This window comes from Macaca fascicularis, chromosome 14, assembly GCF_037993035.2.
Source record: "Macaca fascicularis isolate 582-1 chromosome 14, T2T-MFA8v1.1".
NCBI classification, from domain to species: domain Eukaryota; kingdom Metazoa; phylum Chordata; class Mammalia; order Primates; family Cercopithecidae; genus Macaca; species Macaca fascicularis.
In genome coordinates, this window is record NC_088388.1 from 9,702,839 (window position 1) to 9,722,628 (window position 19,790).

At 50.9% G+C, this 19,790-nt stretch overlaps 1 protein-coding gene across 42 annotated transcripts in view; it reads left to right on the top strand.

Moving 5' to 3' along the window:
- NRXN2 (neurexin 2) overlaps window positions 1-19,790 on the top strand; it is a 117,810-nt gene that overhangs the window by 31,734 nt on the left and 66,286 nt on the right. For 13 of the 42 annotated variants that reach the window (XM_005577384.5, XM_005577395.5, XM_005577393.5 and 10 more), the window contains 3 exons: window positions 581-652; window positions 5,149-5,450; window positions 14,859-14,903. In XM_005577384.5, the coding sequence (XP_005577441.3) occupies window positions 581-652; window positions 5,149-5,450; window positions 14,859-14,903 (419 nt within the window). The remainder of the gene's footprint in view (window positions 1-580; window positions 653-5,148; window positions 5,451-14,858; window positions 14,904-19,790) is intronic. The other 29 variants (XM_045372044.3, XM_005577388.5, XM_005577396.4 and 26 more) reach the window with 8 other exon arrangements.

Sequence of the window (19,790 nt, forward strand, 5' to 3'; positions counted from 1 at the left end):
GAAGCAGGTGTGGATGGCCTCAAGGTGTAGTGAGAGCCTCAAGGACAGGAAAGAACAGAAGAGGAGCTTGGGGTGTAAATCTGGAGAAGTTTCTGGAGGAGAGGGGTGCCTGTGTCAGGCTTTTGAACGAGTTGGGAAGTGTGAGCTTGACCCAGCATAAAGGGTGTGAGCAAAGTTGCAGAGTGGTGGGGAGAATATGCCTCATGAAGGAGGCTAGGAGAAGGAGCGGGCAGTTGGAAGGGGGAACTGGGGGCCTCCAGTGCTGAGGGCTGGCCTGTTTGCCTGCTGTGGGGAAGGAGGGATCCTGCACTCATGGTGAGGTCTCTGTTCCTCTGCCCAGTCTCCCCGCCCCAGGCAAAGAGTGGAAGTCGGTGATCATGAGTCTGATGGGGTCTGTGGGGCTGATCGTCCTTGGTTTGTCAAGCAGCTCCTTCCTTAGAGGTATTGAAGGCAAGGGAGTCCCCAGAAAAGTCCCTGCAAGCAGCACCTCCACCCTGGAGAGGGCCCTTCATCCCCTCAAGGCTGGGGAGGGACTGGCTCGGTAGCCCCTGTGCCTGACTCCCCAATTCTGCTTCTCCAGTAGGGTCCTTACTGTTCTCCGAGGGGGGGGCCGGGAGAGGAGGAGCCGGCGATGTGCACCAGTCAACAAAAGGTCAGTGATCCCCATGGTCCCTAGAGAGCCTAGCCCTCATCCTGCTGCAGGCTAACAGTGCTTCCTGGGGGGAAGCCAAGTCAATGCAGGCACATCCCCTTGTCCTCTCTGAGGCCTGTGGGAACTGATGGGCCTGCTCCCTGAGTGCCATTCCAAAGGCCCCATTAGCTGCCCTGGTGTGAAGGGCCACACACCTCCATTTCTTTCACAAAGCCCAGTTGTTCTGATGACCTCTTTGTAGAACACAGGTATCTTTTTTTGTGGCAGTTGTTCAGGCTGATCCCTACGAAGTGTCTGTTTCTTTGGTAAGGCAACCAGGCAGCAGGGCAACCCCAATTTAACCATCAAATTCTGGAAGCCTGCTAGGTGCCCAGTCCAGAGAGATTCTGGTTGGGAGCTGTGGCCAGCACAGGGCCTTTAAGCCTGCTTGGGGGCTCTAGCTCCTTTTTCTGTACTGAAGCTGCCTCTCTTAAGATAATCTCTTTCCTAAGAAGTTTGTAAGCCACTATAACATAGTCCTCAAGGAACTCCAGTGGGTGCCAAGCACTGGGGCTATGGAGTCCTATTTCCATTCTTTAGTCTGCTCTTCTGTTTGCCTGGATTTCTGCCATCCTTGTCCTCTCTCCAATGACTTGGTGTGTCTCTTTTGTCTGACTCTTAAAAAAGCAGCCAGGCCATCCACACTGGAAGTCTCCTTGAACACCCCAGGCGGACCTGGTCACTTCCGGTGTTTCCTTTGTCCACACTTCCACTAGAAGGCTCATCACACTGTATCATAACTGTCACTTTACCTGTTTGCTTCCCAAACTAGACCAAGCTCCCTGAGGCCGGGGATTGGATATTTTTGTTCCTATGCCCCTGGTCCTTTACACAGCTCTTGGCACATAAGTAGCTGTGTGCTCAGCAAATTTATCTTACATGAGCCGATAGGCTCTGTTCCCAAGGGGCTGATTGATGTTCTAACAAATAACTACAATAAAGTATGGTCCATGCAAAGTATTTGAAAAGTGTAGGCTCTTTTGAGAGGAGTTAGTTTATTCATTGAGGCCAGGCACGGTGGCTCATGCCTGTAATCCCAACACTTTGAGAGGCCGAGGTGGGAGGATCGCTTGAGGCCAGGAGTTCAAAACCAGCCTGGCAACATGGTGAGACTCCATCTCAAAAAAAAAAAAAAAAAAAAAGAATCCTTGAGAAAGAGAGGAGACACAGGGAGAGGCAGCACACGCAGAAAGTTACCAACAGGCATGAATCGTTTATTTGTGGGATGCTTTACAGTTGAGGAAGCTGGACACTGACCTTTCTCTTTCTGAGATGCCCACAGCAGCCTGTGCAGTTCTTGATGATCAGCTCCATTTTCCAGAGGGGGAGGCTGGGACTTAGAGCCCAGCTTTGTGACAAGCCAAGGTCACAAAGCTGGTGGTGGAGCCAGCACTAGCGCCCAGGTCTTCTTTCTCACATCACATTTCCTCTCCAGGGAGCAGTACAAGATGTTACTAGGCAATAAGTGCCAAGTGAGCAGAACAGACAGCTGTAGAGCTCGAGAGTAGGGAGGGCGGAGGGGGGCGCTGGAGACCTTCCCAGAGGAGGTCTGGGAACTGGGCCTGGAAAGGAGGCAGCTGCTCTGTCCCTCATGCATGGTACTCAGAAATGCAGGACCACAACAACTAGTCTCTAGCCACATTCATCTTCACTGGGGACACTTGTAGGGCTACAGACTCCCCAACTGTGGGAGATAAACGAGCATCAGCTATTATCCTCCTTCCTGGGTCCGGAGCAATTAGGGGCGGTAACTGTGCAAGCGCTGCTGGGAGTTGTAGTTCCCAGTCGCGCCAGAACGGCGAGATGGGGGAAAGCGCCCCCTGGTGCTTCAGGGCTTGTTCAGCCCAGATCTGGTTTGTGCTCTGCTGAGCCCCTTGGTCGCCCCCACAGGCTCACCCCAGTAGAATCCCTCCACCAGTACCTTGAAGTCATGCCCCGACCTCCCCTACTCAGGTTCTCTTTCTCTCTCCTCACCATCTTCGGGTTTTCTTTCCACACTTGCTCATCCTTGGTTTTCTTTTTTTTTGCTCATCTCTTTTCTGTCCCTCTTCTCAAAGGCTTTCAGGTTCTCTTTGGCTGCTCCTCAGGCCTCTTGGCGTCTCTGGGCTGACCCAGGTCTCTGGTGGCAAAGGGACTGGAGCCCGTGGAGGCGCAGGTTCCGGAGTAGCTAGCTTTGCCACCTGCCCCAGGAGACTGGAGGCAGAGCTGAGGAGTTGAGGAATGGCCTCGTTTCTCTACTTGGCCTTGGCAGCCACGGTCCAGCCCCAGACCCGCCTCTTTCCCTTTTGCTGGCCTCTTTTGTTCTGTCCGAATCACTGTTTCACACGGTTGCCTTATTCTTTTCTTTCTTTCTGTTTGACTCTCTTTAATGATATTTTCTTTGACTGCAGTGAAGGTGAGGGAGTGGGAGGAGTGGCTTCTGGTTGGGACTAGTACATGTGGCAAAACCAAGGTCAAACACATTCCTTTTTCTGGTCCTTGAGCCCCCTGGTTCTCCCAGTGCCTGGGCAGCAGGCTTCGTTGCTATGGAAACAGCAAGGCCCCAGAAAGCCTTGGCTTCTGTTCCCTAGAGGTCCCTGTCCACTTTCATTTCTGGCTCTTTTCCCATCTCCTGTACCTGTCCCCGCAGGGCTTGCTCCTTTATCCAGATAGCCGCGCTCATCCCCTCTTGCTCCCTCACAGTCCTGAGCCTTCTTCATTTCTTGTCTGTCTCTGCGATGGTTCACCTTTCCCCGGCTCTGCCCCACCTCCCTCCTCCTTGCCATTCTTCCCTGCTTTCCCCTCTTGTCTCTGCTGGGGTCCTCACTTTTGCTTTCTGGCCCTCCCCACTGGTACCCTAAGTAGACAGAGGAAGGGATTCAGACTGTCCCGATGTTGCCCAGGCCCCCACCAGCCTTGCTGCCCTGTGGCCTCAGGAAACCGGGCCTTGCCAGCTGCAGCGAGTGCTGTGCCAGGCTCAGGGGCAGCAGCTGGTGCCTTGGCATCCGGAGGCAGTGAGGACAGAGGCTGTGGGCAGCCTGCCCAGAGAGAGAGAAGCAGGCTGTGTGTGGCGGGGAGGGGATCTGCAGAATCTGCACTCCAAGACCCCCCCTGCCACCACCCCACTGCCTCAACACATAGCACTGCTGCTGAGCCCTGCTCCCACCAGGGGAAGGCAAGTGCCTCCTGGTGGCCCTGCATACACCTTGGCATTGTGCCTGTTCTTGCCTGGGCCTTGGGAGCATCTATTGAGAATTCCCGCATTTGGTTAGCCTGGCCTCTTCATAAAGACTCTCACGGCCAGTGTTGTTTGCCCTGCACCTGTCCTGTGAGGTAGGCAGGGCCAGCTGTGTGCCACTGCTTAATGGCCAGAAGTAGCCACTGGTAGAGCCCAGGTCCTCTGGTTTGTCCTGACTTCATATCCGGTTCTCTTCTCTCTGCTTGCACTCTGGCTTGTGCCGGTGTTGGACGGAAACTTCAACTTCTTGGTACTACGGAGTCATTGTCTTCTCACTTGTTACCAGCTTACAGAATGCTGACAATCCCTCAGGCTCTCCCAGTAGTTTTTGCTTCTGCTTAAAAAGTGCCAGTGGAAGGGCCCTGTGCCAGGTGCCTACGGACACACATGCACATACACAGACATGTACACACACGAGGCCCAGGCCTGCCCTTGCCCTGTCACTCTCTGGGCACACACAGGTCACATCCAGGCACTCTTTGCTCTCCACCTTGGGCCTGTCTGCGCTGTCCTTGGCTTGGAGTAGGGAGCTGGGGGTGGAGATGATAGCTGGGGCGGTGGCCACCCATGTGAGCTCTGCCTGGTGGCCTGTTGCTATCTGGTGCATATCCCTGTCACCTGCATTGCCTTCCTGTGTGTCTTCCTGACCCTTCCCCCATTCCCCCACCTCCCATTCTCCTCATCTCCTCCCTGCTGAACAGCAGGCCTATTGGTCCCATCCCATATGGTGAGGCTGAAACTGTCTTCAGGCACTGAGATTGGCCATCGCTGGAGGAGGGGCAGGAAGGGAGGTGGGCTGTGCGTACGAGGCCCTTGTGGACCCTGCCATATGGGAGGAGCACCCAGGGAAAAGTAAGGCAGAGCCTCTTATTTCCCTTCTATGTCCCTTTGTTAAGGGAAGTGGCCGATGGGAAGGTAGCTGGGGAGGAGACAGTGAGCACCCTCTGCTCTGCCGGATCCTGTGGCAGAGTAATTGTCAGCTGTCAGTATGGGAGCCACTTAGCAGCCTCCTGGTTTGGAAATGGACACGGGGGACATTGACTTTTGACAGCAGAGATGGCAGGGTCCTGAGAGGATGGTTGACAGGCCAAGGGAGGGAAAGGGGCCTAAAGCTACAGGTTGGGACCTCTGGGCTCCTGGTGCCCAGGACCAGTGCCTGGGTTGCTGGAGGGGAGAGGGAAGCACTGGCGTACCCTACCCCATTCAGCCTTCTCCCGTTTCCCCACACCATGGCATCCAGGCAAGGAGGAGTTTGTGGCGACCTTCAAAGGCAATGAGTTCTTCTGCTACGACCTGTCACACAACCCCATCCAGAGCAGCACTGACGAGATCACGCTGGCCTTCCGCACCCTGCAACGCAACGGCCTGATGCTGCACACAGGCAAGTCGGCCGACTACGTCAACCTGTCCCTCAAGTCTGGGGCTGTCTGGCTGGTCATCAACCTAGGCTCAGGTGCCTTCGAGGCCCTTGTGGAACCCGTCAATGGCAAGTTCAACGACAACGCCTGGCACGACGTCCGGGTCACCCGAAACCTGCGCCAGGTAGGGGGAGTGAGAAGAAGGCCAGGGATTAGCTATATCTGGGGCACAACGGGGGTTGGGAGAGGGGGCTGCCGGGAGCTTGTGATGGAGGGATCAGGGCTGGGCAGTGAGGTGTGGTTCTGGAGAAGAACAGAGATTGGGGCTGTGAGGGTCCCAACATAAGGCTGCAGTGGCTGGCAGGCTTCAGAGACTAGGGAGCTGAGCTAGGAGGAGGCTCCAGAGCTGCCCCTGGGCAGGAGCCTGAGGGCAGGGGAAGGACTGGGCTCAGGTTGTTGGGAGCAGCTGGGCTTTCAAGGATTGGGGCTAAGAAATCAGGTGATTTAGCAGGAGGGCAATTCAGGAGATGGGAGGAGTGAGCCAGTGCCTGAATGGGTGTGCCTGGGTGCCAGGGGATGGGGAGGGGCTCCTGTGGAGTGGGCAGGCTTTGGCCTGGTGGAGAAGATGAGGGTGTCCCAACACTTGGGCAGCAAAGCATGAAGGCAAGCCTGAGTTATGTGTGGGGGCAGGATGTGTTCTGCCCCCAGCCGAGGATTTTTTAGGGCAGAGGCAGAGATGGAGCCAGTGAGGTGGTGGCGTAGCAGGTGGGTGACAGAGAGCAGGACCAGAGGAGGGGCTTGGCCCCTTATCTCCTTGGGCAGGACATGCCCTTCTTTTCCTTCTCTTTCTTTCAGCCCTTGGGAGGGCTGCCAGGCCCTCCCAGCATCCATGGCTTGCTTTCTGCCTCCTCCGGCTCCTGGGCAAGCCCATACAGGTGCTCAGAGACCTTGCTGCATTGGCTCCTGCAGACAGGAGCTCCTGTTCCCGGATGCTCCCACCAGACAGTTCCTCTTAGCAGTGGTCCTCTTCTCCTTTCCAAAGGCCTCTGGCCAGTCTCTTCCTAGTTATCTTCTCTGAACTTCCTGGTTCTAGCGGTGTGGTGGCTAACTTTCCGTCTCTCCTCCTGTCATCCTCCTTCTCGTCCCCTTCCTCCCACTGAAAGACTTGTCAGTAGGCTCAGGATCTTGGCTGGCCTCCCACTCTTCTTACTTGTTCTGATTTCATCAATGATGATCTAGTGGGGATACCTCCTCATTAATGCCACTTCTCCTTGCCAGGAGAACACAGTAGCTAGTCCTGCTGCTTTTCCTCAGACCTGCCACTACCTGTTGCAGCCGGGCTCCTACTAATGTGCCTATTCTTAGTGGCCCCTGCGTTTCAGAGAGTGACATGCTTGATGGAGTCACTTCTCAATGCAGGGCTCCTCTTCTTGTCAAATCATCCCTTTACCCAATCAGAGGGCTGTCCCGCGTTGTCATTACCAGGTGCACCTGAGTGTGTCACGTGCATTTGTGACAGTTTCAGATGCCACACACATTTTATTGGGGAGTATGGAGGAGTTGCCTCTGGTGCTTTCTGCTCGCTTTGCTCTCTCTATGACCAGTGCTGTCACCTGGTACTGACTTTGGTAAGATGCTCCAAGTTCAGAGTCCCCATGCATCATATGACCAAAAAATACATGGCACATCCATACTGGGAACAGAGCGGGGAAAAAAGACATGATCCCTGCCCTTCCAGGAGTTCAGCTCTTGAGGAGACAAGATGAGTCTGTTAAAAGCGAGTAGAGCAGCCGGGCGCGGTGGCTCACGCCTGTAATCCCAGCACTTTGGGAGGCCGAGGCGGGCGGATCTCAAGGTCAGGAGATCGAGACCACGGTGAAACCCCGTCTCTACTAAAAATACAAAAAATTAGCCGGGCGCGGTGGCGGGCGCCTGTAGTTCCAGCTACTCAGGAGGCCGAGGCAGGAGAATGGCGGGAACCCGGGAGGCGGAGCTTGCAGTGAGCCGAGATCGCACCACTGCACTCCAGCCTGGGCGACAGAGCGAGACTCCATCTCAAAAAAAAAAAAAAAAAAAAAAAAAAAAAAAAAAAATTGAGTAGAGCAAAGCCATGCCAGTGCCAAGTGAACAGCAGAAACCTTAAACACCCTACGACTAGAGTGATAACCAAGACGAGGGAGAGGTCTGTGGCTAGGGGAGGTGGAAAAGCCATACAGAGGAGGAGACACTCGGTCTCAGTAGTGCTGAGTGTAGACAGTGACCCTTGGTTGCTTCTTCCTGGGGTTCCCGTAGTTGAGAGTCCAAGCTGGTAACTGATGGAAACCTCTTCCCCTGGATTGTTCTACCAGAAGGCTCAGAGCAGAGGCAGGTCATATGGACCCTAAAGCAGGTCCTGAGGTCCACAGAGGGTGTCTGCTTAAAGACTTTGATTGGGCACTCTCTTTGAAAAGGGATTCTGGGGGAATTTCTTGACTCCAGTCCACACCCATAAATATGAAGTGTTGGAGCTGCAGACAAGCAGTCCTCTCTTGGTCGTCATGGCTACTTAGGGGAAGGTCAGCCCCAGAGCCATGCTTTGGCTCCACTGCCTTCACTCAAGGCCTAGACTGTGGCCAAGTTCAGCCTCACCAGGCCCTTCATGGGCCTGTTTTTCCTGGCCTCAAAGAGTAATTTATTGAATCTTGTGTCCCTCGAGCAGTGTTTCTCAGTCACTCAATTGTGTTGCGCTCCCCGGGAGACATTTGGTAACATCTGGAGACATTTTGGGCTGTCATAACTTGGGGGTGCCACTGTCATCTCATGGGTAGAGGCCAGAATGATGCTGAACACCCTACAGTTTGCAGGACAGCCCTCATAACCAAGAATTATCTAACCCCAAATTGTCAGTAGTGCTGATATGGAGAAGCCCTACTCAACCAAGTTTCCTTCCTTCCTTCCTTCCTTCCTTCCTTCCTTCCTTCCTTCCTTCCTTCCTTCCTTCCTCCCTCCCTCCCTCCCTCCCTCCCTCCCTCCCTCCCTCCCTCCCTCCCTTTCTTTTTTAAAGACGGAGTCTCAGTCTGTCGTCCAGGCTGGAGTGCAGTGGCATGATCTCGGCTCACTCCAACCTCCGTCTCCTAGGTTATAGTGATTCTCCTGCCTCAGCCTCCTGAGTAGCTGGCATTACAGGTGCCTGCTACTATGCCTAACTAATTTCTGTATTTTTAGTAGAGATGGGGTTTCACCATATTGGCCAGGCTGGTCTCGAACTCCTGACCTCAAATGATCCTCCTGCCTTGGCCTCCCAAAATGCTGGGATTACAGGCGTTAGCCACCACACCCGGCCTCAATCAAGTTTTTGTAGTGTCTGGGTGACATCCTGGGATTGGAACAACACTTATGTGATAAGAAGGGTGATGATGGGTGGAGTGATTTGAATCAATATTCTGTCTCCCCCACGTTTGGTGGGCCAGGAGCAAGGACAGGGAGAAATGACATCTGTCTTCAGCCTTAATAAGATAGAGGGCCAGGATCTGAGAACACTGTGGTTTCCAGGTTATTTTTCTCATTTGATTAGAATGGCCAGGGAGATGGCCTTCTGGGGAGGACCTGCCTGAGAACCAGCACTGAGGGGTCTCCATTCCCTTTGCTTCTGCAGCCATGGGAGTGGGTCAAAGGCCAGCTCCAAAGACTGGAAGGAGGCAGAATTTCCCTTTTTCCCTTGGACTTGGTAATTATCCCTGGAATCATCTAGAGGCTCTCAGAACATAGCAGTTAGGACCAGGGGCACCTGATGAGACAGTGTCTCGCTCTCTCCTTTCTCTCCTTTCAAATCCAGCCCTCGAGGTCACTGTGACTGGAGGTGTCTCTTGGAGGATCTTGGCAGGAATTGTTACCTCTGAGGATTCCCCGAGGTCTATTTTAAATCCTGGGCCCACTCTCCTTCCATACCCAGTATGCTTCCTAACTGCCTCCCACCACCATGCAAGCAGTGTGCAAACCCATTTCCTCATTAGCCAGCACCAAATTTGGAAGACAAGCTGGCTATCCAAATATCACATGGTGCTTCCTCCTGCCCAGCTTGGATAACTCCTCTCCTTGCTGCAGAGGCTTTCAGGAGCTCCTCCAGGTCCCAGAAATGGAGTCGCCAAGGATGCAGTCCTCAAGGATGGAGTCCCTCAAAGATGTGGTCCCCAAGGATGGAGTCCCCAAGGATGCAGTCCCCAAGGATGGAGTCTCCTAAGGATGCATTCTCCTAGGGATGGAGTCCCCAAGGATAGAGTCCCCTAAAGATGCAGTCCCCAAGGATAGAGTCTGCCAAGGATGGAGTCCCCAAGGATAGAGTCTGCCAAGGATGGAGTCCCCAAGAATGGAGTCCCCAAGGATGGATTCCCCAATAATGGAGTCCCCCAGGGGCAGAGTACCTTAAAGATGCAGTCCTCAGGGATGGAATCTGCCAAGGATGGAGTCCCCAAGGATGGAATAGCCAAAGATGGAATCCCCAAGAATGGAGTCCCCAGGGTTGGAGTCCACCAAGGATGCAGTCCTCAAGGATGGAGTCCACAAGCATGCGGTCTTCAAGGGTGGAGTCCACCAAGAATGCAACCCTCCAAAGATGGAGTCCCCAAGCATGCAGTCCCCAAGGATGGAGTCACTAAGGATGAGGAGACCCCTGGGAGTCTAGGAATGCATTCCTTAGGAATGCATTCCCCTAAGGATGGAGTCCCCAGGGGTGGAGTCCATCAGGCAATTAGATTCCTTTCCTCTCCTTCCTGCCCAGGCCTCTCTCCCTCTCTGGCATGGCATACACCCTGTCTCAGGGCCTGCTGTGCTGTTCTCCATACTCATCCATGCCAACTTTCTTAGTTTTTCCCTTTGTTTTCACAGTTCTCCTACAGACACCACTCATTTGCCCTCCTTTCTGCCTGGTGAAATCCTAGATCTGAGGTTTGAGTCAGAAAGACCAGGTTCAAATCCCAGCTCTGCCAATAGTTTGAGTGTTTTTAGGCAAGTTATACAACTTCTGTGAGCTTCAGCTCCTCATCAGCAAAGTGAGAATGAGCCTTTTGATGACTAACTGGGGTATTGCCTTAAAACACTCAACACAGTGCCTGGAACAAATTAGTTGTGTTTTTTTCAATCCTTCAAGCCCAGCTTAAATGCCACCATCTTCATAAAACCTTCCTTGATCCATTCCTCCAGCCAACCTTCCTTCTTGGCTATGTTCTTTGAGCCCTTGGAAACGTGTATTTGAGCCCTCTCATCACATTCTGCCTGTGTTGTCAATATTTGTGGTCATTCCTTATCTGTACTTCTAGATGGTAAGCAAATTAGTGGCTTAATATCAGCAACTATTGAGTGTTTGTAGTTGTTTTCCTAGTAGTTTTTTTCTGATCCATTTGGTCTCTTTCTTGAAGACAACTGGTAAGGTTTTGGACGCGAGGACCCATGTCCAAAAGTAGCAGATCTAACTACTTCGTGTGAGCACTGAACTACTTCTTGTCCTCTTGGGAAAAAACCCTCCAATTCACTTTTTTACTTATTTTATTTTATTTTTTATTTTTGGCAATAGAGTCTCACTTTGTCTCTCAGGCTGGAGTGCAGTGGCGCAATCTCGGCTCACTGCAACCTCTGCCTCCCAGGTTCAAGTGATTCTCCTGCCTCAGCCTCCTAAGTAGCTGGGATTACAGGTTCCTGCCACCATGCCCAGCTAATTTTTGTATTTTTAGTAGACATGGGGTTTCACCATGTGGGCCAGGCTGCTCTTGAACTGTTGACCTCAAGTGATCCACCTACCTCAGCCTCCCAAAGTGCTGGGATTACAGGCATGAGCCACCGCGCCCGACCCTAATTCACTTTACAAGACCAGAAGAACACCTCTCCTGGTCCCTCCTCTAAATTTCCTCGGGACTTTATCTTTCTGTCACAGCGCTTCTCAGATCGCACTGTAACGTCTCTCCCCACTAGCCCCTGGCCTCAAGGATCTCATTGTCTTTACTATCTCACCTAATTTTTATGACAACTCTGTGAGGTGGAGATATTATTCCGATTTTACTGACACAGAAGATTAAAGAACTTGCTCAAGGTTATCCATTTAGGAAGTGGTGGAGTTGGAAGTCTGACTTTGAAACCACTCTGTTCCTCTGCCTCCGAGTGAGGGCCTGGTTGTTGTCATTGGTGCAAAATGCAAAGAGGCTGGGGTTTGTCCTGTGCTTCTGTCATTCTTGGATGTTCTCAGATCTTGAAGCCATTTTAATGTTCTGCTTGTATCTCTGAAAAATGGGTCCCTCTTATGTGCAAGTGGAGTGGGTTGCTCTTCTCTTTGTCTTGAGCTTCTTTTACTCAAGCTCCACAGATTGTCTTCACCCCAGATTTTTATGATTTATGTAAATATTCCCCTCTCTTGGCTTTCTTGAGCGGGCTGGAGCTACACTCAGATTTCAAGGTGGAGATGGGGTATAGTTTTGTCCTGAGGCTCTCCTTTCTGCCTGGTGAATTCCTAGAGCTAGTGTTTGAGTCAGAAAGACTTGGTAAAAATGACCACTTGATATGATGCCTGACTTCTCCCCTCTGTGACTTTGATACCCTTCTCATTCATCATGTGTTGTCATGCTTGTGCTCCTAGGCTCCAGGAGCTCTCTAGCTCTTTCTGTGAATGGGGATAAAGCCTTCGTTGCTCATCTGTTATTCTGAAGCCTCAGCTCTCCAGATCCTGGCCATTGGGAAGGCTTAGGCTGCTGTGTACCCCTTCCCTGTGCTGTGTCCCAGGCTACCAGGAATGGGTTCTGGTGGAAGCTGCATTCTAGTATTTCACGACAATTGACCCCATAAGCACGATCTCCATTGGACTGGGTCTGGATCCATAATCCTTAGGTCTAGAGGGGCCCCATCTCATCTACTCCAACCCTACTATTTTTAAGAGGAAGGCTGGATCTCTCATCAAATTTGTGGAAGGCCCAAGGGTTAGAACTCACATCTCTTTCTTCTCAGTCCTGATTTTTTTTTTTTTTTTTTGAGACAGAGTCTCACTCTGTTGCCCAGGGTGGAGTGCAGTGGCGTGATCTTGGCTCACTGGAAGCTCCGCCTCTCGGGTTCACACCATTCTCCTGCCTCAGCCTCCCAAGTAGCTGGGACTACAGGGACCCGCCACCACGCCCGGCTAATTTTTTGTATTTTTAGTAGAGATGGGGTTTCACCATGTTAGCCAGGATGGTCTTGATCTCCTAACCTTGTGATCCACCCGCCTTAGCCTCCCAAAGTGCTGGGATTACAGGCGTGAGCCACCTCACCCGGCCATCAGTCCTGATTCTTAATTTGCTGTTCTACTTGTTAAAATGGAATCTTCTTCTTAAAGTTGAAAACATTTAAATCTTATTTTATTCTCCACAACCAGTTCTAACTCAAAGAGTAGTAGTTGGATTTTTACCTCCAATGCCTTTTTATTCCTGCCTTGTTTGACTAGGGCAGTGAAACCAGACAACACTTACCTTTTTGGGTCTGGTTGTTTAGCTGCCCTGAAGCTAATTGTTCCTTGTTCTGACTAGTTGGCCTCTTCATTTCATGACAGTCCTACCAGCCGCCAGTACTAATCCTCTTAAAACACGCTATCCCCTGGCTCCCATCACTGCACCTGCAATTAGACTCTTCTCTTGCTATGTAAACTGCTTCTGCATCACTAATAATTAATATTGGTTATTCAGCACTTCTTCTGGCTGCTAAATATTGAATTCTGTTATTTTTAATTATACGAGGCCCTTATTCATTATCTTACTGAATTAGTCCTGTGCCCACTGGTTATAACAACTCTCTAACTAATGGATCTGTCCCTAGAATACCTCTCCTTCTCACAATCACACTCTCTGGGGTACAGTTTAGTATTTAACAGGCATCAAGCAATAATGTCCCTCCATCTCTAATACTCTTAAGTAAAGCTGCCTCAGTGCCTCTGACGTGTCCTCCCCAAAGACAAGGATAATTTGGAAGGTGGGGTGTTGCTGCTGTCTGTGGCAATGAGAAGAGAAAATGAACTTAGAGCCACATGAGAGTGGGGACACTAGAGACTGGGGTAGAAAGAGTGCGCTTATAGCTTAGGGGGAAGTCAGGGATTTTAGAGGTTCCTTTTTATGGGTGTAGGGGGGTGAATTTCTGGTGCTGGCTCTGGGGAGTGGAGACTCAGGGGGTTGTGGGTGTACATGAAAGGAGGCTATGCTGCCGGGATGGCCTTACCAATTCTAGAGACTGGTAGAGGTGGTGGTGGTGGTTGGCACTTGATTCTGGGAGGGACAGCAGCCCGGAGAGTAAGAGAATGGGGTTGGGGTGATTGAAGAGCCTGGAGAACTTTTGGGGAAAGTTCTGAAAAGTCAAGGTGGACACGTGGGAGGAGTCAACTATGGGTGGGAGATGGGGAGGAGAGGGAGGAGGGTTGCAATAATTTGATATAATGTGTGAGCCATCTGCCAGCCCATGGAGGGCAACATTTCCTTTTCCCTGTACTGGTGGCGACTTACTCTCTCTTCCTTTCTTAAGGATGAGAAGAAAAAAAACAAAAAACAAAAACAGAGGAGCTGCCCCTCTCCTCAGTGACTCCCAGGATCGATTTGCGTATTCTCCATCCCCAGGAAAAGCAGGCATCCATGGTCCCTCCTATGCTCCTTGGGAACCCCTTCCTTTTGCCTCCAAAATGAAATTGCCTTTCATTCTTGCCAGTCCTTTGATTCTCCAGGGGTGATGCCCACTCTTCTTCCAGCCTGATAGCCAGCTGGCCCATCACCAACTGGTTAATCCATTAACCTGGTATGGCCACTGGTCAGCCAGTTGGCCAGCACCAACTCGCTCTTTAGCCAGTTCTCTGGAAAGCCATCTGGTTGATCAGTTAGCCAACAAACCTGTAAGTCCATGGCTCCAACCAATAGCCCATCCCTCCTCACAGCCCTTGTTCCCTCCCTTCCTTCCCCTAAACTCTCTAACATTTCAGCTGATAGGACTTACTAATACTGCATAATTGGGTCTGCTTCTTAATCCCCTGCCTTCCCTCTCTCACCCTTCTGTTGGAAAACCCCGTTGCCGACTCTGTGTGTGTTACTAACACGCTTATAACCCAGGGGACCAAGGGATGGGCAGGGACAGGTGGGGCAAGGTATGAATGAAAAACCGAACTAACCTTTCTGTCTCATCTGCGGAATGTCGGCCATCTTTAAGTCTTTGGTTTCTTGGTCCAGTTCTTTTGTTGTTTTCTTCTCTACTAACCAAGGTCTCTAACTGTTCCCCTTCTCTGCAGACGGCTCTTCTTCGGGGAGGGGATGAGGGGGAAGAGGAATCCAGAGGAGGGATGGGGGACGGATGGGGAGAAGAAGGAACTTAATTTTTGTGTGTGTTTTATTTCTCCTCCCTCCATTATAATTTAATTTTCTTTAAACAAATACTTTCGCTGAACCTAAGGTGGGAGGGTTGGAACAAACAACCAAATATATATAGATATATATTTTTTCCTCCTTCCTTGAGTTTCACAGTTGGTCATTTTATTTTTCTTTTCTTTTCGTTCTGTTCTTTTGTTGTTGTGTTTGTTGTTGTTTTTTGACATCCCCCTCCTCCCCATCCCCCTATATCTCCGGTGAAGCACGCAGGGATTGGACACGCTATGGTAAACAAACTGCATTATCTGGTAGATATCACTCTAATTGTCTTACCGTTTGGTTTGCCGTGGGTTTTTTTAACTGTTCGATTCTCCTTCTTTTGTTTCCTCTCCCTGTTTGGTTTTTTGGTTGTTTTGCTCTTCCAATTGTTTTTTGCGTCCTGGACAATCTTTAGATTTTGCTTCTCTTTTAGTTTCCCTCTTTCCCTTTTCTTTCTTTTTTTGGTCCAAACTGAAATACAAAAGACAAATGGAAATCGAGGAATTTGGCTTGTCCCTGCTGTAATCCCTAACTCCTGAATTCAGATTCCTGGCCAGAGAGACCTGGGGGCAGGCCCCATGTTCATCGGCTCTGGTTAGACCAGCCCCGATGCCAGGCTGCTTATTTCTATTGCTTTATTTTGTTCTTTTCCCTCCCCTCCCTTGTTTTTTCTCTTTGATTTAGTTTCTTGGTCCCCTGAAAATCCATGGAAAACACCATCCCATGACATGCTATGCTCTGCTCACTGTCAGCTCCCTGGACAGGGCCCCTCAAGTTTGAGGAGGGGGCTGGGGGTGAGACCTCCAGTGGCAGCCAGCGGGGTGGGTTCCCAGGGGTGGGGGGCATGGCCTTGGGAGATGCGGAGCTGTCTGAGATCAGTCCAGACCTCATGCAAATCATCAGTTCATAGCAGTTTGGGGGCTGCCCCATGCTGGCTGCTGCGGGAAAGGTGCCGTCCCTTCCCTCACTTCTCAGCCTTGAGAGTTCCTGGTTCCATGTCCCCTACATTTTGCATGGCATGAATGGTCTTTTCCCCCAACCAGGGATAGCGTCCAGTTCCCCGCAACTGCTCTGCTGCTCTGACTAACACTGTGTTTCACACTGTCTTCCTTCCCCTCACCCCCTGCCCTCTCTGCCCACTGCCTGCCCCGCATGGCCTCTGACAGGGGCTGGTTTCCTTTCCTGTTGAGGGGAGTGAGAGGAGGAGGCCTGCAGGGGTGGGAAGGGGCAGCATTGGTTGTCCTTGTCACCCAGTTCCTCTGTTTGGGTTGGGCTCAGTCCTGGTGAGTGTTGGTGTGGGTGTCTGTGTAAATGCAGCTGGTGTGTGTTGGTGTGTGGGTGTGACTGTGTGTAAATGTTGGCGTGACATTTCGGGGTGTTAGTGGGAAGCTGTACTGTGTATGTGCGAGGCTCTGCTGGTGACTCTCCATGTGTGAGCTGGTGTGAGCTGGGGGCTGCGTGACTGTGTAGGTTTTTGAGCCTGGTGAGGACTCTGTGTGGAGGTGGACTGTGGGGACTGGCCCTTCAGTCGCGGTGCCATGGCAGGCAGGAACAGGGAAGGAGCTGGGGCTAGCTCTTTGCTCCTTGCCTTGCCTCAGAGTGTGTGCCCGTAGGCCTTGCTGCGTGCGATCCCCTGGGATTCCCTTGTGCCTGCCCAGTCCTGGCTCTGCAGCAGCAGCCGGTTAGTCATCGCCTATTAATAATGCAGAGTGATTGAGCACCAGGCTGGGGACCCTGCAGATGGACGTGTCTGCTCCTGTGGGGCTGGCGCTGCTTGGGGCAGCTGCCTGGCCTGCCCAGCCGCCCAGGTTTGCATGGCTGGCTGGTGAGGAGGGAAGCGTAACAGTTGGGGCTCCCAATCTGAGTGTCTCCCCAACTTCCCTAGGAGGCTGTACCTCTGAGGCTACATCTGGCTTTTCCTGACACTTATGCGGGTCCATGTTTTCCTGCACCCATATAGACTAGTGCCCGTGGCCAAAGACATTCCGGCCCTCCCCAATTTAAGATCTCAGGTTACCACTCCCAGTGGTCTTGGTGTTCCAATGGGGCATACAGTGCCAGGTTTCTTGTTCCTCCAGCTGCTGCTTCTAGGAGTTAGCTGCTACCTGCCCAGCTTAGGCCAGGCCATTGAGTACCTGTCAGGAGTTGGCCATTTGGAACTTTCTTTATGGTGCTTCACTAGATAGCCAACCTGTGACTTTGGGGACAGAAGGGAGGCAAGATCAAGCCATGCGGTACACCCCAAGCCTCTGGGTAATACCATCCTAGAATTAGGACCCAGCAGACTTTCCATCTAGCCTCAATTTGGTTAAAAATTGACCACGTGGGTTGAGTCTACTAAAGCTCAGTTTCCTTATCTACCAAATGGGCTGATAGGGGTAATATACCTGCATTGCCTACTACATGGAATCAGTGTGCAGATCAAGTAGAGTAATAGAAGTGAAAACATTTGTACTCTGTAAAGGAAATTGTGGTGTTACTAAGTTTTATAAAATGTTAACTGATTGTCTCAGTGTTTCCAGGGCAGGGATGTTTTGTAAAGAAATGATTCTCTTCCATAGCAAACCCTGGAGAATACAACATCTCTGGCCCACTGGAGATCCTATTACTTACTATCTCTTCTTAAGAATCAGTCCCAAAAGAACTGTATGAAACCCTAGAATGCTTCAGGAATTGGGCTGGAGAAGAGGAGGAAAGATGAATGACTTGATTAAATTGGTTAAGAAGCAACAACCAGCTAGGCACCTGTAATCCCAGCTACTTGAGGCTGAGGTGGTTAAGTTGGTTAAGAAGGAAACAATCTGCTGGGTGTGGTGGCTCACTCCTGTAATCCCAGCATTTTGGGAGGCTGAGGCGGGTGGATCACCTGAGTCCAGGAGTTCAAGGCCAGCCTGGCTAACATGGTGAAACCCTGTCTCTACTAAAAATACAAAAAAATAGCAGGGTGTGGTGATGGGCATCTGTAATCTCAGCTACTCAGAAGGCTAAGGCAGAAGAATTACTTGAACCTGGGAGGCCAAGGTTGCAGTGAACCGAGATCGCGCTACTGCACTCCAGCCTGGGCAACAGGAGTAAAACTCCATCTCCAAAACAAAACAAAACAGAACAAAACAAAACACAAAACAAAAAGAAGAAGCCAACAACCAGCTATGAACCTGTAATCTCAGCTACTCAAGGCTGAGATGGGAAGATTGCATGAGCCCAGGAGTTCAAGACTAGCCTGGATGACATAGCAAGACCCCCCTCCCCTCTTTTTTTTTTTTTTTGGAGATAGAGTCTGGCTCTGTTGCCTAGGCTGGAGTGAAGTGACATGATCTCGGCTCACTGCAACCTCTGCCTCCTGGGTTCAAGCAATTCTCATGCCTCAGCCTCCTGAGTAGCTTGGACTACAGGTGCACTCCACCACACCTGGCTAAGTTTTTGTATTTTTAGTAGAGACAGGATTTCACCGTGTTGCCCAGGCTGGTCTCGAATTCCTGAGCTCAGGCATTCCACCCACCTCGGCTTCCCAAAGTGTTAGGATACAGGCATGAGCCATTGTGCCCCAGCAAGACACCATCTCTAAAACAAACAAACAAATAAACAAACAAGACCCTATCTCTAAAACACACACACACACACACACGCACACACACACACACACACAAAAACAAACAAACAAACAAACAAACAAAAGTAAACAATACTGTCTTGTTTCAGCCCTGAAAAGGAAAGTATCTGCTAAATTCTGAGTCTCTGAAGTCCGCACTTTCCTGCATGAGCAATACTGACTGGTAAACAGATCTAGTTGCCTTTTGGTAGCCTCACAGACCTTCATAAACCTGTACTAGGAATCAGCTCTTTCCGGCCAAGACCAGAGTCTGAAGCCTTGTAACAGGGTTCGATGTGTTCTGATTCCCAAGGCATCCCCCAGACAGGTTTTGGTTAGTTTCCAGTTTATTTTTACTAACTCATTTATATGGACTCTTTTCATGTTGTTTGAGCACTTCTTCTTCGGGGAGAGGGTGGATGTAAAGCAAAAAGGCCAACCTTGAGAAGGTTGAGAAGTTTGGATTAGGTGTGATCAGGCTGATGGAGTTTGCTTGTAAAAATGATAGTTCTTTGTATACACACTGGGAGTCTTTGAATAGCTTTCCCCTTTCGAATATCATTTAAACTTGATAAATGCCTGGGTTGCACGCAGCAGGCAGAGACTGTTCCCAGTTAACAGATGGGGAAAGCTGAAGCCCAGAGAAAGCACCTGGTCTAGGGTCACATAGCCAGATATGGAGGACTTTCACTTCAGTTTTCTCATTTGGTGCTCAGTGTAAGCCTGGAAGAAATGGGAGCCGCAGAAGTTGTTAAACTCCTCTCACAGATGAGAGTCAGAGGTAAAATGGGATTGTTTTGGAAAAGGATAAAGGCTGAATGAGAGCCCAGGATTTCTGACCTGATATCTTTCCTCTCTATTCCCAAACTATCAAATCCAGACCTCAGGATTCACGACAGGGCTGTGCCTGCTGATTCAGTCCATCTTCATGGTGTATCTTTCCAGCCCGAGTCTCTGGTTAGTTTCTGCCCTCTCATTGAACAGGTAGCTAACCCAAACCCTTAGCAGGACTTGCAGTACCTCACTCAGCCTGGAGACCCTTTCTTCCCCTTTGTCTTTGTCTCTTATTTCCACCCACTCAATCCTAAGGGGATGCCAGGACCTTTCCCCTAGACTAGTTGTTCTTAACCACCTTTGGCTCTTGGATACCTTTGAGAATTTGATGACAGCAATGGACTCTCACAGGAAAAAAGCCCACAGAGCCAGTTTTGCACACAATATCAAGGGACTTGGAATCTCCCTAGCTCAGTCAGCTTGCCCACAAGTTAAAAATACCTGCCCTCCGTCTTGTTCTCCCCAGAATAAGTCCTACTCCCAAGGAGGTCAGTGACCCTGTGACCATCACAGGCAACTGAGAAAGGCTCCAGAAGATGGCAGAAGGATACTTCCCCTCTTCCTCAGCCTTTCTTCCTCAGGCATGGTGGGCATGAAGTGCCCACCAATGTGGAGTTATTTATGGCCAGGGCCTAGTTTCATATCCTGCACAGCCTGCCACAGGGGAGGTGCGTGGAGCAGAAAGAGAAGTGGGGTCAGCAGGGAGGGCTGAGAGCCCACCCAAGTCACAGGC